Source organism: Poecilia reticulata, chromosome 12 (assembly GCF_904066995.2).
Source record: "Poecilia reticulata chromosome 12, P_reticulata-male-v2, whole genome shotgun sequence".
Taxonomy (NCBI): domain Eukaryota; kingdom Metazoa; phylum Chordata; class Actinopteri; order Cyprinodontiformes; family Poeciliidae; genus Poecilia; species Poecilia reticulata.
In genome coordinates this window covers 12,666,490-12,684,764 of record NC_088841.1, presented here as the reverse complement: position 1 = coordinate 12,684,764, position 18,275 = coordinate 12,666,490, and the positions used below count along the sequence as shown (strand labels likewise).

The 18,275-nt window shown below is 39.8% G+C and overlaps 1 protein-coding gene across 4 annotated transcripts in view; it reads left to right on the top strand.

The window, feature by feature from the left end:
* Positions 1 to 18,275, top strand: part of nacc2 (NACC family member 2) — a 37,397-nt gene that overhangs the window by 12,880 nt on the left and 6,242 nt on the right. Inside the window, exons 1-6 of one of the 4 annotated variants that reach the window (XM_008424402.3) lie at positions 9,766 to 10,914; positions 12,064 to 12,180; positions 12,334 to 13,104; positions 16,180 to 16,356; positions 17,832 to 17,937; positions 18,176 to 18,273. In XM_008424402.3, the coding sequence (XP_008422624.1) occupies positions 10,893 to 10,914; positions 12,064 to 12,180; positions 12,334 to 13,104; positions 16,180 to 16,356; positions 17,832 to 17,937; positions 18,176 to 18,273 (1,291 nt within the window). In that variant the 5' untranslated portion in view covers positions 9,766 to 10,892. Of the gene's footprint in view, positions 1 to 9,765; positions 10,915 to 12,005; positions 12,181 to 12,333; positions 13,105 to 16,179; positions 16,357 to 17,831; positions 17,938 to 18,175; positions 18,274 to 18,275 lie in introns of those variants that run through there. The other 3 variants (XM_008424405.3, XM_008424407.3, XM_008424403.3) reach the window with 3 other exon arrangements.

Below are 18,275 nucleotides of genomic sequence, written 5' to 3'. Positions count from 1 at the left end.
AAATATTGTCTTTATCGGTTGTTGAAGTTTCGTTTCGGCTTTATTGGGATTTTTCAGGCAAATTTAAGGTTTAGTTGTTAGCGTAGCATGCTTTCTATATAATGGACAGATAGCATAAGTTGAACTTTGCTAATTCTGCTTCCCAATAACAGACTGAAAGGAAGGTTTATGAAGCGCACTCTAACATTCAAGACATTTTCTAAACTGATTAAAAAGCTTATGGAATAATAAGGTTATTTTGACTCTGCTAGTGGGTCGGGACATCTCGAAGGGATCTGCAGAAATGCAGTTTTCGCAGATTAAAGACGAAATCTACGTATATGTTCTTTATTTCTAAAAGGTTCCTGTTCAACATGTTATTTCTACAATGATCTACATCCATACAGAAAGAAAAAATATCCAAAATATTTATACAAAGGCTGTAACATGTTATCTAGAAGACACTAAGAAGAATGATAGCTTGCTGTTTGAAAATTGAAAGTGAGGTTAGAAGCTCGGCTATGGCATAAATGTTTTCAATCAGCTGAAGTATGTGTTACTTATAAGAAGATTAAAAAATGAAAACAACCTGCAAGAATCTAATTAAAACATTTTTTAGCCATTAAAATACAGGTTTTGCAAAGCATCAATTTGTTGAATAAAAAAAAGAAAAAAAGAGATTTTGGGGGACAACAAATGCTCTTGAGCCCAAGTCTAAACTCTTACATGCCTGTCACACTTACAAGTACCATATTTATTCATTTGATAACTATCTCCACAGACAGTTGATAGAGAAAAAAACAAGTTATAAAATTGGCAAAGGTAGAAGAAGAAGAAAAAAAAACTTCCTGAGCCACTTAAAAATTATACTTTGTCGGCAACAGCAGCACATCATTCCATGTGCTGGCAAAAGCGAAGCATAGTTTCATCATTTTCTATGTGCCAGCATGAAATGAAGTCCCTGAGGCTGATTCAAAATATTCATGCAGTATATATTTGACTCCTAACCATCACATGGCAGCCGTGAGACTGCCAGCATGTACATATGTATACTTTTTAATTAAAATCCTCCTTAAAAGAAGACATGTCATGTGGCAGTCATGACTTGATTTATACTGAAACTTCACTCATTTATTCAACGACTGGAGGGCTTTCTCTTCCTTACTTTTCTTCTTATGCTGCTGACGTATGGCTTCCCTTAAAGCCGTAACTTTAGGGAGTTTTTGGTCTTGTGTCAGTGGTGATTCAAAATGTCTTTTTTAGGACGTGTTGCTGCAAACTGGAATGACCCTCAGGCCCCCGTGGTGCTGCAACTTGTGCTCGATATTACAAAAATCTGCACACAACCTACCTGTTCTTCTCATGCCATCCTCTTTTTGCTTTCTTATTATTTGTCATGTGCAAAATGTCGCTCCACCTAAAAATGGGTCCCGTGTAGATGTTCGTTGGTTTGGCCTCGTTGTGCAACTTAATGAGCTTCGCCTGTTTCTCCAGAAGTTGGTGACAAATAAAACTTACCGTGTTTTCATGCTTGTCTCTTCCCATCAGATGAGTTTCTCAACTCTTTTAACATTTTTCCAATTGTGTGATTCTGCCTCATTTCCCTGTTCTTTTCTAACCCTGTTTTCACTGTGACTGTGCTATGTCAGCTTCTCTTTTCTTGTTTTCTGTTAACATCCTCCACTCCCACTACCTCTTTCTTCCCATCTCCTTGAATTCTTACTTTGCCCGCTCTCAGAGTCACCTTGTCTCCGCTCTCATTTAAGACTACTGCTCTCATGTGCCTTTTAATCCGTCTCGCTCTTCATCATCACTTTGTCTAACTTTCCCTTGTGTGCCCGTAGTCTGTCATGTATGTTCAAGTGCATTTGGAGTGACATCCAAATGTCTGCCAATGTTCAACTGAGCATGCACTCCAGTTCGGTCTGGGGTAGTAACCACTAAATTGATTTTATCCTAATAAATGCCAAGAACCAGGGATTAAGAATGTCTTTGCCTCTAAGAGAGCCACTCAAATTGTAAATGGTCTCTTTGAGTTTTTTTTTATTTTTTATTTTTATCTGCTTTAAACTGTGACAAAATACTTCTTAATTCCAGAAATTATCAGCCACAACCTAGTTTGTTGCAAACTCTTAGCTTTTGATATTTTTTGGCTTTTAAAAATTGCTCCATAAAAATATCTTGAGTGGAACGTTGTCCTGCTTTCATGTGGTTTGTAGATTTTAATGGCTTTCCAAGGCAACTTTTTTTTTCCTATCAACTAAAAACAACTGCTTTCCTTGGGCAACACATGATACTATGAGGGAATTATTGAAAAAAAAAAATAGTAACAGCTTGAATCTGTCCTCATCTCGCCATCTGCTATAAAAACAACCTGATAAAAGGCATATTTTGACCAAGTTGTTCTGGTCTGCATTCTGGTTCTTGGATTCAGTAATTTTTATTTATTTATTTTTTATAAATTTTTTTGCTTTGTTCATTTGTGTTTCACTTGACATTCTGGTTTAGCCCATGTTTATGACATGTTCTTCTGTGACTTTCTCATTTATCTGTATCATACGTCTTGTGGCACTCAGCCTTTTGAGCTGACTCGTCTCCAGCGACTTTTTAACTGTTGATTCAACTCACCTGGTCCTGGTTTCAACCAATCACCTCTTCTGGACATTTCAGGCCTGCGTATTTCTTCCGTTCCTTGCTGTACCCTCTGCTGTTCATTTGTGGTTTCTGGTTCTCTTAAGCGATACTTCATGTTTCAGGTATTTGTGTAAGTTCTGAACCTTATTATTTAATTAAGAACCTTATCCTTCAACTCCTGTAGTCTTATTTTCAACTGGATCCACCTCCAGCTGCGTATGACATGCTAAGCTATTATTATGATCATTGGGTGTAAAGGGTGTTAAGAGAATAAAATCATCAACTTCTGGCTCATTATATTCTCTTGTGCTCCCGGATTCAATGATTCCATGCGTGGAAACAAAAGCCACACGGAGATGATAGTCAATGCTCCACATCATACATTTTCAGAGTTTAACATTTAAAAGTATAAAATCACATTGACAACACAGACATTTCAAAACACACTAAAACACACATTCATTTACCTGAGACAAATAGAAAAGAAGAGGAAGGAAAGAAAGAAAGAAAAGCAAAGATGTCTTTGGAGAAATTGCAGAGAGCAAAATCTGATTTGTTACTCCTGTGTACAAACTTTTATATAAAGGCGTATTCTTGTCTTTAATATATTCAAATAAGGCGTATCTTTGCTCATCCAACCAGGAGCTGTCTCGGACCCTATTTAAAGTTAGAAACTCCCTGCAATTTGTTTTCAAGATCTAACATCAGTTGTCTCCTTTATCTAAACAAAGTGGAAGCGGAGCTTCTCCTCCACTGGCCTGAACTCCTGCTGTTTTATGGCTTTTCACAGATCAGTGCGAAAGCTTGAACTTCTCCTGATTGTTTCCCACACAGACAAAGGGAGAATACAAAAGATCTTAGCAAACAATCTGCTGTAACTACAGGTAACATAAAGGTCAATAGGGCAGAATAAGTTATTAATCTGAAAACTATAATTATGCTATTTCAATCAAGACATGTTGCTAAGATTTAAAACTAGCATATTTTAAATTTATTTTCTTAACAAGGGGAACGCTTTATGCTTTCACCCAGCATAAATGTCTTTGAGACATTTATCTTGTGGGAAGAAGGAAGTCATAATTCCCCTGACTGGCCAACAACACTTGACTACAAAACATTGAAGTAGTCCACACCATTTTTAATTATGTAGAAGAATTTTTGGTGTGCAGTAGAAGAAGGAGACAGGGAGAAAATATGAATTACTAATGATCTAAGTGATGAGAATACTGACTTGCAAATTGTTAACGCCTAACAACGCTTAGGTTTTTTTTATGATCAGTCATCAAGCTGCTACTGGGAAAGGAAAGGCCTGAGCATCTGTTTGTCCACACCCTTGCCAATGTGAGGGGATGGAAACAGCTCAGATTACATTAAAAAAAGAAAAAAAAAGTTTTTCTTAATATTGATCCATTGAAAAGTTCAATTATTTTGACCACACAAGTTTTTGTTTGTCAGGGTTGAGTTTAAACAGTCCTAGTAATACTGTTTTGTTAAAAAGAAAAAAATCTAGTATGCTTGAACTGATCAAATCTGAACCGGATGCTTATACATTATTATTTAAATGCAGCTTGAGACTGACAAAAACTTATTTTAGTTGTAAAAGAAAAACACAGAAAGTGAGCATTTAAAATGATGAGTATGAAAAATAAATCAAAATGTCCTGTGATGATGGTGGATTGTGATCAGTAAAACTGTTCATTTGTGGAAAGTAAAGTTGGGCAGGCTTAGTTTTTTCAAAATATGTCAAAACTCTTGTCTCTTGAGCAAATCTGTCGTTAGACCTTCCATTTATGCACTTTGAATTATAAGAATTAAGCTTTGAATCTGTCTAAATTTCTGTGCTTTCAAAAGTCACCAAGGTGTCTTTAAAAGAAATGGGTGCAGTGGCTCAGCACTGGTGTTTGACTGACCTACTTCATTTGGAAACCACAGAAGTCTGCAAAACAGGTTTAAATCTTGATCCTTGATTAGGTTTACTCACAAAATGCAGTGAGTATAACTCACTAAATTTGAAGATGCGAATCAGCTTCAATCTACCACAACCATGGAAGATATGTATTCATTTACTAAAATGGAGTCAGATGTTCGGCCAGATGTAATGGAAAGAACTCCTTCCAAAAACTCTGCATTTTTGGCTCATCTGTCAACAAATTAGCTTCCTAAAAGTTTTGAGGATCATTGGGATGTTTTTCTGTAAAATGGAAACAGGCCTTTATGTTTTTTTGACAGGAGGTTCGCAGCTCGGATCTCCCATGGATGCAGTTTTTGACCAGACTCTCTTCCTGTCAAATCATTCATGCTGTCGTTGCAGATGTTGCTATAGGTTCCTTTGTGATCTCCTTGTTCAATTGTCAAGTTGTTGCAAGGCTGGAAAGATTCACCACTGTTCCATACTTTCTACATTTGTGGGTAATGGCTTTTGCTGTGGTCTGCTGGAGTCCCAAAGCTTTGAAAATGACAATGTAACCCTTTATAAGGATTTTGTTTCTTATCTGTTCTTGAATTTCTTAAGATCATGGTATGAAGTGTTGCTTTTTGGAGATTTTTTTACCCTGCTTCAATGCTGTCAGGCAGGCTGTATTTTAGTGATTTCATAGTTTTAGGGGAAAGGTAATAATCAGTTGATGGTGTGTCAGGTAAATGTGAACCAAAGAAAATATTCTCTAATCACTCTAGATATGTGATTTACTAAGGGAGTCAACTATACTTTCAGACAAGGGTTTTATTTTATTTTTTTTACTTTTAATAAATTACATCACCATTGGTCACTACTTTTTTGGATTTGCTTAGGTTACTTTTTCATGGCATTTGGCAAATAAGCATGTTTGTTCTTTTTTTTATTTTTATATTTTTATTTAGATCTTTGAAAACCAGTCAAATCTATCTACTTTTGGGATGCAGGAAAAAGAGGAACGCCTTGTTCCCATAACACAAAGTGTCTAAACTCTACAGCCTAGCATTGTGACCCAGACAAAACACAGCAGGGGTTAGATTCATTCAGCTATGAATTCAGTTAAGAGAAAAATAAGTTAATTAAGGTGATAATTGTACATAAAACCCTTGCTGACTTGGGTTTTTAAAAGTGAACGCATTATCAAAGCGCGATTGTTGTCTCAGACAACATTCTTTCATTGGTCTAAACTGAAAGTGTCTTTTTTTTTTCTTCTCCTCAGACACAAGATAAGCCCACATCGTCAGCACATATAATTGGTGCATATTGAGTGAATGCAAGTGGAGAGATAGCAGACAATGTTCAGCCCACAACAAATCATTTCATAGTTGTCTCTTTATTACGTAACTGTATGAATCATAGCAGTTTATTTAGATTTTTTTCCCTTTTTTTTTTTTTCACAGCTATGTGGAGACAACTTTATCCAGCAGGGTCTATAGACAGACAGTTACACTATAAGCAAAGGCAAAGAGTCTCTCTCTCTCTTTCTCTCACCGACATCCCATAATGATACTCAGACAGACTCAGGCAGACGCCTGCTCAGTCCCGATTGGTAGAACTGTTGCCAGGGAGCGTTGCCTTCTCAACGTGGATAGAATCTGTTGTCTGGTACACTTTAGACATGAGAACAACTGCAGGATCTGAATATTTATAACAAGGGGACTGTTCATATTGAGATTGTATAGAAGCAACATAAGCAAGAACGGAGGGCTCTGATATTGTTCAGACTCACATGAAACTTTTCACGCGGTTAGCTCGTTGCATTGGTTCTTGCACTTGAAATGAGACATTAATCAATGCTGTTACTTCTCTGCGTGTCCTTAGGAGATAATTGTTGGAGTTGTGGGTAGGTTTTCACTCCGTCTCCATTGTGTGAGACCCGCTTTACTTTAAGATTGAACTCACTCGAATTATTCAAAAATAGCCCAAAAAAGGCTGTAACTTGAGTTAGTTTATGCTTAACCCTTACCCTATTGTCATTTATGCAGCTACAGTAGAATTGGTAATTAAAATCTGCCAGTGTATGCGTGATTGTGCATGTGTTTGTTTGCCATCTGGAGGATCCTCTCGTGTCTTCGTATTATTCAGATAAGGCTGGACCTGCTGCTACGCTTAATAACACTGTGCGTAGGTATGAGTCCCTAATTAAAAATGGATGCAACACATTTCGAAGAAAACAGACAGAACGCAATCGGGGTAGCGTTCTGTCGAGTTTATAAAACAAAATTTTAAAAAATAAAATAAAATCACAAAATGTCTGCACAGGCAAAGCGCCAGAAGTCAGAGTCGGGCATATAAGGATGATGGTTATTAAAACATGTCTTAATTTGCTAGAAAGTTTGAAAATGGGAAAGCAAACTTTCCTCGGGTAATCAGAGCAAAAGTTTTGACATGCAGATTTCGTTGGAATTTACGTGTGTAAATGCACATGCGCACCTTAAATTTTTCTTTTGCACATTTTCCTCTGTAATGCATGTGTTCCTGTTTCTTATTCATTCTGGCATACATTTGCATAAATATGCAGCTATGTGTATATGTGCTATGTGGCACTCCACTGTCCTGTCTGCCTGACTCAACATATTCTCTGCTCTCTCTCCTTTGCTCTTTCTCTCTCCCCCTCCCTCTTACTCTTTTCCCTTTCTGCTTCAACCCCCCCTCCTCCAATCCCTCCCTCCATCCTCTCCTTCCCGCTCTGCCTGGCTGGCACGTACATGCATGTCTGTAGACTCTGTACTGTGCTTGCTGCCGTGGCACGCGCCAACCTCACTGCAATGCAGCCCTGTGTGCATTAATTGGCAGAGAGACAGTGGGTACGTGGTATGCAGGATGGGAAGGGTAGGAGAAAAGGGAGAGGGTGCTGGGGGGGTGGGCAAGAGGCAATGTAAGGACACAATAGTAACAATAACCAATAGACAGACGAGTGGACAAGCAGTCTGGCAGCATCCCAATGGGACAGACACACAGACAAACAGAATGTGTATTGCTGAGTGTGCATGGGGAGATTACCTGACCGTGTGTGTGTGTGAGAGAGAAAGCGCAGGGGACTGAGTTTATGTCTGTTTGCATTAGCATGTTTGCGGATTTGTTTCTCTGGCGTTTTCACAGAGCTTTTTTTGTGTGAGCTCACTCATGTGTGCCTATATGTGGCGTGCAGATACCACACACTCAGTGGCTAAGCTCTCCCAACCAAACTCACTGACTCACTGTATTCAACCCTCGGTGATATCTTCACTTTCATGTTTCCGCTGTGACTGAGGAGAGTAAAAGTTTGCTCAGTTTAAAGTGCAACTTTCTCCACCTGAGGTTACTTTGGCAGAGAGTGAAATGAGTGTGTCTTGACACTTTCAGGGAATGCGCTCCGATGTAAAAAAAAAAAAAAAAAAAAAAGTTCTCTGCGTCAGCGTTTTATTTATTTATTTTAACGTTCCATATTCAAAGGAAAAAAGATGGAATGAGATTCTGAAGGTCGTGATTGCTCTCATCTCCTAAAATTTCTTTAGAGGGAGCTGTTTCCATCATGCCTCTCAGTTTTAAGCTAGCATGCAAGAATAGCAACTTTTGTGAGTATACCTACTTCCTTGCAGAAATGCTCATACCCGGTCAACCATTTTTATGTTTTGTGTTTTATTGGGTTTCCATTTAATAGATCACATCAAAGCAGTTCATGTGACATGAAAGGAAATAAAAAGTGGAGGATGCATTGGAGTGCTGCAAGTCTACCGATGCATCACTACCCGTCTGAGATGAAAGGTCAGACATAGAGAGCCAAGACACCCAAGGTAACTCTGGAGGAGCTGTTGACAAGAAAACTTTTAGTCTTCCAACTCAAGAAATCTGGTGACTATGTAAATTTGGCAAGATAAAGTCATTGTTGAAAGACATTCAACAACAAGTCCTAAATTAAACATTTGCCGAGCCACGTTGGGAGTTTAGCAGATGTCCAGCAACATACTCTGGTCATAAGGGGGCCAGAGTTAAACTTTTCTGGCCTACATGCAAAATGCCACCCTACACATCACACAGAAAGGTTGCACAATTCATGTGTGTCAGCCTACTGGGAAATAAGGTGATAGCATCACCATGTTGTGGGAAGGTCTTCCTTCAGCATGGACATGAAAGCTGGTCAGAGTTGAAGAGAAGTTGGATGGATTAAATATTTGAAATAGTGGAAGTAAACCTGTTACAGAAAACCAAAAAAAATGAGAGTGGGAAGTAAGATCAAACTTTGAGCATGGTAACCCTAAACCTACAGCTGGACTTCCAGTGGAATGGTTTGATAAAAGACTGACCCAATCAAACTCCAGACTTAAATATCAATGGTTCTGCGATGGCAGGACGGATCAGGAGATTTATTGATGGATGGATTTGTGCCTCTTCTGCAGCATTTCTCCACCCTGCAATGGTGGGTGGAGAAAGAGCTGAGCAACAAAGTGAAGCTCGGGATTTAGGAGTCAGTCACCTATTGTCATAAGCTATGGCTCATTACCGGAAGAACGAGATTGCTGATACAGTGATTTAAGTGAGTTTCCTCTGTAGGCTGGATCTAAGAGAAGAGACAAGGTGAAGGACTTCGCCGTTTGGGGGGAACTTTGTGTACAGTCACAGCTCCTCCGCTTTGAGGAAATCAGTTGATGTATCTGATCTGGAGAACACCTGTTTAGTGACATTGCCCTAAAAAAATTCCATTGTAATTGCACTGAAAAGTGGTTCTACAAAGTATTGCCATAGTGGCAATGAATGCAAATGAAAGTTTTAAAAAGCATTTGTCCTTTTCATTCTAGTGCACAATTATGCGCCGCTTTATGTTGGTCTTTTACATTAAATCCAAATATAGTTGAGCCTTATAGCTGCATTATGAAAAAAAAAAAAGATATAGTTGCAAGGGTGTGAATACTTTTGCGGGCAGTATGTGTTTACACAAATACAATAATACATTTGTTGCGCATCCATCAAAGCAATTTGCATTTTTTTAAGCCTCCCACACAGATCTTCATGGTACTCATCGTCTCCGATACTGAGCTTCTCGTTGCCGTTGTCCTGTCACCGGCTGCAACATCCGTCTCCTCTCATCCACGTCAAGCGACATCTATGGAGGCCGTTTTTTTTTTTTCTTTCTTTCTTTTTTTTTTCTGTGCTGGCAAAAAAAAGTAACAGCAGAAGCAGAGAAATGCCACCTAAATAAGCAGAGCTACCAAAGCGGAGGTGTAAATTAATCATTTAATTTATCAATTCATGTGCAAAATAGGGCTTGTGTGGAGACAGTGCTTTGCTCTGGTTGTGTGTGGGTGTTTTGGCAAGAGACGTCCTGGCATGATTCAGAGAACATACACGACACTTGCTGAAAAGTAAAAAAAAAAAAAAAAAAAAAATCTCTCTTTATTTGTCCCCCGCTATTGTCTCAAAAAGTGGAAAACACCTCTCGGCAAACTTTTCAAACCTTCCAGTTTAACGGCTGGCTGAGTGAAGGAATGATGCATTCTCTACAGACTTGCGTCAAAGCGGCAATTCAGAAGTTTCACTATTCCGTGTCTAATTAATTAACAGCGTGCACGACCTCTGCAGGCTTCTCTCATTTCTCTTTTGTCTGAGTCATTCCCCTCCCTCTGCTCTGTCGCACCGTATAGACATCCGTGTTAAGGGGCATGTGGCAGAAGTTGCTTCAATCTAATTGTCTTTCCCTGCTCGTATTGTCCTCAAATGACTTTCTCTCTGTCTCAACTCCCCCCTCCCTCCCTCAGACGTTCTCTCTGCCCAGTCGCTGTCTCGGTCTGTAACTGTAGCCTGTGTTTTTCTCTCCCTCCCACTCCCTGCGACGTATAGATACTGCATTGATCAGACACACGCGCGCAGACACATGCACACACACACTCACCGACCCAGCCTCCCACTCCTTTCATCATTGATTCGCCCTGCTCTTCCCTCTTCTCTCGCTCTCTCTCCTCTATATTCTCTTGCTCCTCTCTTCCCTCTGTACAGCAGCACTTGTTGAATTCAGCCCTCAGAGAGTAGAAAGCAAGGAGAGATAATGATAAGGAGGCATTGAGACGGGGCTGGAGCAGACCGCGAGCAGAGAGAATGGGGTCTTGGAGGACACAAAGATAGGAGGCAGGAAGAGGAGAAAAAAAAAAAAGTCATAGAAGCTTCTCTAAGGCAGACACTTTAGGTGAAAGCGGGAGCTGGCCAGACAGAGGGGAAACATCAGAGTGCTCTTCTTGCTGTCTGTACTACTCCTCATCTGTCCTGCTCCCGACTCTGCTTAAAGCAGAAGACTCAGAACTGTCTGTGCTAACGGTGAGCAGTATTTCTGCGTGTTAGCAGAGGAAAAGTTATGATGTGCTGGTTTCCTCCAGGTGAGTGCTTAGGTGCCAGGTTACACAGTAATTTCCCTATGCAGCCTACACTGCCTGCGCCTGTGTATCTATGTATGCATGCACGCTTTTATGTAAGTAAGCCAGAGTGCATGTGTGTCTGTATGGAGTTCATGAAGTGGGAGAGAGAGAGAAAGGGAGGGGGAGAAAGAGAGAGAGAGGCTTTGTGTGTTTGTGTGTGTATGTCTGTGTGTTAAAGAGGCGGTGACATTTTTTCAGTTTGTATTCCTGGAAACTGCTCTGCAGCATTGCTCAATAATGAAACTACTGCGTATATGTATGTGTGTGTGTGTGGGTAGGTGGAGAGACAAAGACAATGATACAAGGTTCATGGAAGTAACGAAGGTGCAAGTTTTCCTGGAGAATGGGCTGTGAAGGAATTCAAGGAACTGTCGGCGTTAATGCGTAAATAGAAAATCTGTCTATTCGAAGCTTATAAGGGGAGCAAATGCTGACAAAGATGTAGCGTCAGCAAAATGAAGGAGAATCTATGAACTCTGACATGAAAAACTGTCCGTACTCAGTGGATTTTGTTGCTGAGAGAAAAAAAAAAGTTATTGTCAAGGCTATCTTCCAGGCCATCAAAGTCCAAGCTGCAGGGAAACTGCTGTTCATGCATGACAAGCAATACGTGGAATGAGCCTGAGGTTTCCAGGAATTAAGTCATGTCAAACAACATAGCCTTAAGAGGTTTCACAACATTTCTCATACAGTAGGCATGGCGTTGTATTTTTTTTTTTTTCTCCTGTGGAGTGACTTGGCTCCTCCTTCCTCTCTCCTGTCTCAATCTCTCACCCACTGTCTTCGCATATCCATCTTTCTTTCACACTCCTCTCACTTCTCCCTCAACTGTATTCGTTTTCTCACTTAATTCCATCTCAGTTTCCGTCTTTGCTTCTTCCTTTCAGTTGTCGCTCCTTGCATCTCTCTCTCCTCTCTCTCTCTCTCTTACTCTCTCTCTCCCTCTGGCAAATATATTCATATTTCACACATTGTTTTACTTTTGTTTTGTTTTTTTCCTGCTAAAAGATGTCCTCCATACATTTTTTGTTTTGCCTGTTTTGATTTTACAGATGTCTTTCTTGGTGGAAGAGTGAAAATCTGAAAGCCCATCTTCCTCTCCCCCTTCAGCCAACATGTCCCAGCTGCTCCATGTGGAGATCCCGAATTTTGGAGCCACGGTTCTGGGCTCCCTCAATGAGCAGCGACTGCTGGGACATCACTGTGACGTATCCATATTGGTAAAAGGTGAGTAAGCTGGATTTTTTAAATTATTATTATTATTATGATTATTATTATTATTATTATTATTATTATTATTATTATTATTATTATTATTATTATTTATTAATTAGTAAATTTTGCAGAGATGTTTTTAATGTCCTTCTCTGGCTGAACCAGGTCAGGCTTTTAAAGCCCACCGGGCCGTTTTGGCAGCCAGCAGCCTCTACTTTCGTGACCTCTTCAGCAGCTCAACCAAGACCCAGTTTGAGTTGCCTTCCTCAGTCACACCTGCTTGCTTTGAGCAGATCCTCACATTCTGCTACACAGGGAAGCTAACGATGGCAGCGAGCGAACAGCTGGTTGTCATGTACACAGCTGGCTACCTCCAGATTCAGCATATAGTTGAACGAGGCATGGACCTAATGTTTAAGGCAAGCTCACCTCACTGTGACTCGCAAACTGCAGGGTCCTTGGAGGAGACGGGATCGGAGCCGCAGAGTCCTCTCAATAATGGTATTGGCCTATCAGTAGCCAGCGTTCTGGGAACCCAAAGCTGGTCTACGTCGTCCCTACTCTTGCCGCAGCGTAAAATTAAAATAGAAGTGGGTGACCCAACACCGATTTCCACACCCTCAACACAAACCAAGATTTCGACCTCGGAGCTGGGGAGCCGGTTGGCCAGGGCCTTCTACACAGCAGCTGGAGGGCCTGCCATTCCTGGTATGCCTACCTTCCACCTTCAAGGAACCACTGGAGGCGGAGCCGGGAGCGGGGCGGGCGGAGGAACAGGTGCTGAAAGGTCCAGCCCAGGAGAGTCGAGCCTTCCCACCACAGACAGCCCCACATCCTACCAGAATGATGACGAGGAGTTTGAGGAAGAGCCTTATGACGGGATCACAGAGGACGCCTACAGTCAGATCTATGGACGTCCCACTAACCCCTATGGGAGTGAGTACAACAGTCCAATCTTACGCTACTTGTCATTACAAAAATACTTTTGCAAAGCAAAAGATTATACATTAATTAGATGTGCGACTGATTTCCAGTCACCGATTTGTTAAGTTTAAAGGGAAACCTTTTTGATTAAAGAACTCTATCTTTTTTTCCTAATTTCTGCATATATATATATATCTATATCTATCTATATATATATATATATATATATATATATATATATATATATATATATATATATATATATATATATATATATATATATATATATACACACACATACAACAGATAAGGCTGGTTAGAAATAGTAACTATCAACATCAATCTCTGCTTGCTACATTTAACTCCAAGATCTTAACTGTGGGATTTCCAAGACACCCATGAGTTCTTTGAATTGAACTATTCAAGGGATTGAATAGTTCAATCCCTTGAACTATTCCTTGCTGCGCTATGTTGAGGTTCTTGTTACTTTGTTGGCACTAACTTAAAGGAATAGCTGAAATACCTTCAAAGAAAACACATTTTACTTCCAAGAAGCTTCTTCTTAGACTTTGTTTCCGATGGTAGATTACCAATCGGGCCGGTCCGACATATCAACTGATTCCAGGCAACCAGATTATTTCTCAAAGCAAGAACTCCGTATCACTCGGAATTGAAATTTGATGAGTTTTATACTAATGTTCTGCATAAGTGCAAATCTGGGATATTCACTTGAAATGGGACCAATCCAACATGACTTTCAGAAAAAAATTAGTAGGGTTTCTCCTGAGGTTTTATGAGTAGGACTTAAAAAAAAGAAATAAGATATCAACATCCATTTTATTCCATTTATATTATTTCATCTTTCGTAAATGATGTATCCTGCACATCTCAGGAAAGCAGGACGTTGTGCCTCCAGAGTTTGTGTGGGTTCTCACATTTTAAAGATAGCCTTATGGAGTTAGGATCGGAGTGCATCGTGACCAACAACACAGCCCTCATCACAGCAATAGCAGCTCCTTCACTTTGTAAAGATGTTTTCAACATAATTCCACACCAGTGCAGACATCCCTGCTCTTGGAACGCATCCGCTTTGTTTACGTTCACATCCAGGAAGCTGACGGTTCTGAGAGATGTTTCATAAACATGGCACATGTTTATGAAATGGCCACTCTCCATCATTCTTTTTTCACCCTGAAACTGAAAGGCATGGCATGGGGTTTGTTAAACTCTAGAGTTTCAGTAATTCATGAAATCCACTCTATCTGCAATCAGTCAGAGCACCGCAGGGTGACATTGTTGGATATTTGAGAACCATGCACCTCTTTCCTGTGTGCGTGCGTGCGTGTGTGTGTGTGCAAGCAGAAGTATCTTCACTTAAACCCAGGGAAAAATCTATTGTGTGTGTGCGTGTGTGTGTGTGTTGGAAATAATGCATTAATTCCTGCTGTTCTCTCTATTTTGCGTCTGTGCTCATATGTCTCCAAGTCATCACAGAGGTTAGAGCAAATCATTTAGGGTGGAAAACCCCAATGGTTCTTTTTTGGGGGGGATTTGGGTCCCTCCAAACATCAGGTTACTGATGCAGCATCATTACTTATCTGGGACACATCTGCAATGCTCTGAACCATTTATTAAACACAACAAACTTGCAACAGATTACCCAAGCCACTTCACAAACTCAATTTCAAATCCTTTATTGTCAATAAGGGAACAGAATGTCTCCAAATCATCACAGAGGTTAGAGCAAATCATTTAGGGTGGAAAAAACCCAACGATTCTTTTTTTGGGGGGATTTGGGTCCCTCTAAACATCAGGTTACTGATGCAGCATCATTACTTATCTGGGACACATCTGCAATGCTCTGAACCATTTATTAAACACAACAAACTTGCGTCAGATTACCCAAGCTACTTCACAAACTCAATTTCAAATCCTTTATTGTCAATAAGGGAACAGAAAGTGGTGGTAAGAATGTTATTTATTTTATTATTATTTTTTGCTTTTGCAGCATGCATAGTGCCTTGCAAAAGTATTCCTACCTCTTTTTTTGTTTTGTTTTGTTTTGTTTTTTTTTGTTTTCCCACAACCTCAAACTTCTACGGTGTTGAGATTTTATGCAGTGAGCCTGGGACTTCTAGCTCCAGTCCTGGAGAGCCACTGTCCTGCAACTTGTAAACACATCCCTCCTCTAATTACACCTAATTTAAATGTCTGAATCATCACCTCAGAGTCTCACAAAGTTCTTCATGGGCCTGACAATGAATCATTCATTCCATTCAGGTGTGTTGTATCAGAGATGCATATGAAAGGAGGGGAGTGAACACAAAGACACAAAGACAAACCAACACAAAGTAGCACATAATTGTAGATCGGAAGGAAAATGAAAAATGGTTTAAAACAATTATTATTATTATTATTATTATTATTATTATTATTATTATTATTATTATTATTAATTCAAAAACATGTGGAGTGGACTTACATTAAGCCTCCCGGAGTCCACTTGGGAAGCTACTTTACTGCAATTACAGCTATAAGTCTTTTGGGGCAGTGGCTTTGTATCAGAATGGTATTCGGGTTTAGTTCTGGCCCGGGTCAATCAAACACATCATTATACACTTAATGGTTGTTGTCCTTCTGGAGGGCTGCTTCTCCAGTGATTGCCAAACGTGTCCAGGACTTTAAGTGTACAGGATTGTCTTTGGACGTTAGAAGCTGCTTACTGACTAACATTTTCTAACAAATCTCTTGGGAACAGGCGTACTTGTACTTAGATTACATTAGAAGACAGTAGACTCAGGTCGTCTGAAGCAAATCAGTTGCACTGGAAGTTTTTTTAGGGATATTGAAGAAAGGAGGTAGACACCACATGCCAACCTTTTTTTGTTCTTGTAAAAATATTCTGTATGGTGTTCCTTCCACTTGACAATTATGCAGCACTACAAGAGAGTCTTTAACAAATAATCCAAATGAATACACTGAAGTCGGTATGAATACTTGTAAGCTTACATCATTGGTAAGGTTGTGTTTTTATTTATGTCTCCAATTTATTTTCCTCTAAATATTTCTCTTCTTTTATGTTATTAGTCCAGGACAAGCCAGAGTTGGCAGCAATGCCATTGGCCTTGGAAAATCGCAACTGCGTGCTCATCCGCAGAGACCTGGTAGCACTTCCTGCAAGCCTCATAAGCCAGATTGGCTACCGCTGCCACCCTAAGCTCTACACTGAGGGGGACCCAGGAGAGAAGCTGGAATTGGTCGCTGGTAGGCATACAAACACAAGCTTCTATAAAAAAAAACATTTAAAAAAAAGACATTAACATGCACAGATAACATTAGTTCTCTGGAAAACATTCACACTGTTGCACCTAATTTAAATTTAAAATCCAATACCTGTAAGAGTGTATTTCACTGATTGAATTAACTCAAACTAATAAACTCAGGATGTCAGAAGGGCGCTTTGTTGAGGAATAGAAACACTATTCGTGAATCAGAGAACAAACAGATCATGAATGAGAGAACTAACCTCCAGCAATCTGTCAAAGGTTATTCTCTGGCTAAGGACACTTTTTTTTTTTTTGGATTTGCGTTTATATTTTGATTAAATTAGAGGTAGATGTCAACACCTTTTAAATTGAATTGTAACAGCTAATTGGGGGAAGAAAAAAAAAAAAAAAACAGCCTGACTCATGTTCACAGAAGTCACGAAGGGGTCGCGAAGCGTGACTAGTCAGTAGATCTCAGATATTTCAGTTTGTTTGGAATGGTGGGTTTAATTTGTGCTGTGAATTTGAGCTGTCTGAAAGGAGTAAAACAGAGCTGCTGCGTTCCTGTGTGGAGATTTAAGACTGTGGCAGATGGACAACCATCTCTGCAGATATCATCAATCAGGGCTTTATGGAAGAGTGACCGAGTAGAAGTCAGACTAAAGTAAAAAGCATATGACTGGCTGCCGGGTGTTTGCCAAATGGCCCTTACAGAGCTCTGAGAATGTGAAGAGAAATGATTTTTTTTTCTCTTGCTGTTATGATGACTCAAAAACTGAATGATGTGGCCTGACTGCCAGATATTGCTCTTAGCGATCGACAGAGAAGATGCTCTGAATGGGCAGTGACCACTCAGCATGCGGGGAAGCAAAGTAAAAAATAGATTTCTTTTTTCTTGAATATTTTCAAGCAAAAGAATTGAGCAATTTTCTGAAAGACAGAGATGATCATAGCAACATTAGCAAATTTTGGTTAGGGTTAGGTATCCAAAAGCACAGGAATTCAGAAAATTATAATGTGAGGGAAAAAATCATATCTAATTTTAGTATTAAATGAAGTAAACATGCTTAATTTTGACTTGCAGTCTGCAATAATGTCCCTCAAATTTGTTCATATTGCTTGGAATATTACTTGTCACATTACTTCAGCAAACGTAAGTGTATTTTACTGAGATATACAACACAAATTAGTCTATGGTTGTGAACTTGATGTAAATTTATTTATGTTTTTTAGTTTTTTACATTTAGAAACATGTAAAATGGAGATTGTACATATCAATATGAATGACTTTGCAATGAGTATCTAAAAACCCATTGTGGAACAATAACTTCTTAATGACTCCCTTAAAGACAAAATACAGACGTAACTGAAAGACGAACTGCAACAAAACGAGAAGAAACCTAAACGTGAAAAGAAACGGATTCTGATAGAGGCGTTGATCTCAGGAAATTCTTTTCTGTCCGTGTACCTCAGGAACCCAGGTGTTCATGACACGAGGCCAACTCATGAACTGCCATCTGTGTGCCGGCATCAAACACAAAGTGTTGCTCCGTCGCCTCTTAGCCACGTTCTTTGATAGGTGAGTGCAAAGCAAAGCACAAGTTGGCAGTTATTGTTCAGACATGTGTCTTCTTCTCTTAGATGTGTGCTTGATTCCAGCGCCGCTGCCGTTGTCACAAATCAACTTTCACACTCCATCTGTGGTCATGTTGTGCAATGCAGCTAGATGAGTGTGTGTTTCTGTGTGTCCCCATGTGATTTACTGTATATGTTTGTTACTGACTCTGCCCCCTGGTGTTTACTGTGCGATTCTGTAGAAACACTCTGGCTAATAGCTGTGGGACAGGCATCCGCTCTTCTACAAGTGACCCAAGCAGAAAGCCCCTGGACAGCAGGGTCCTCAATGCTGTGAAACGT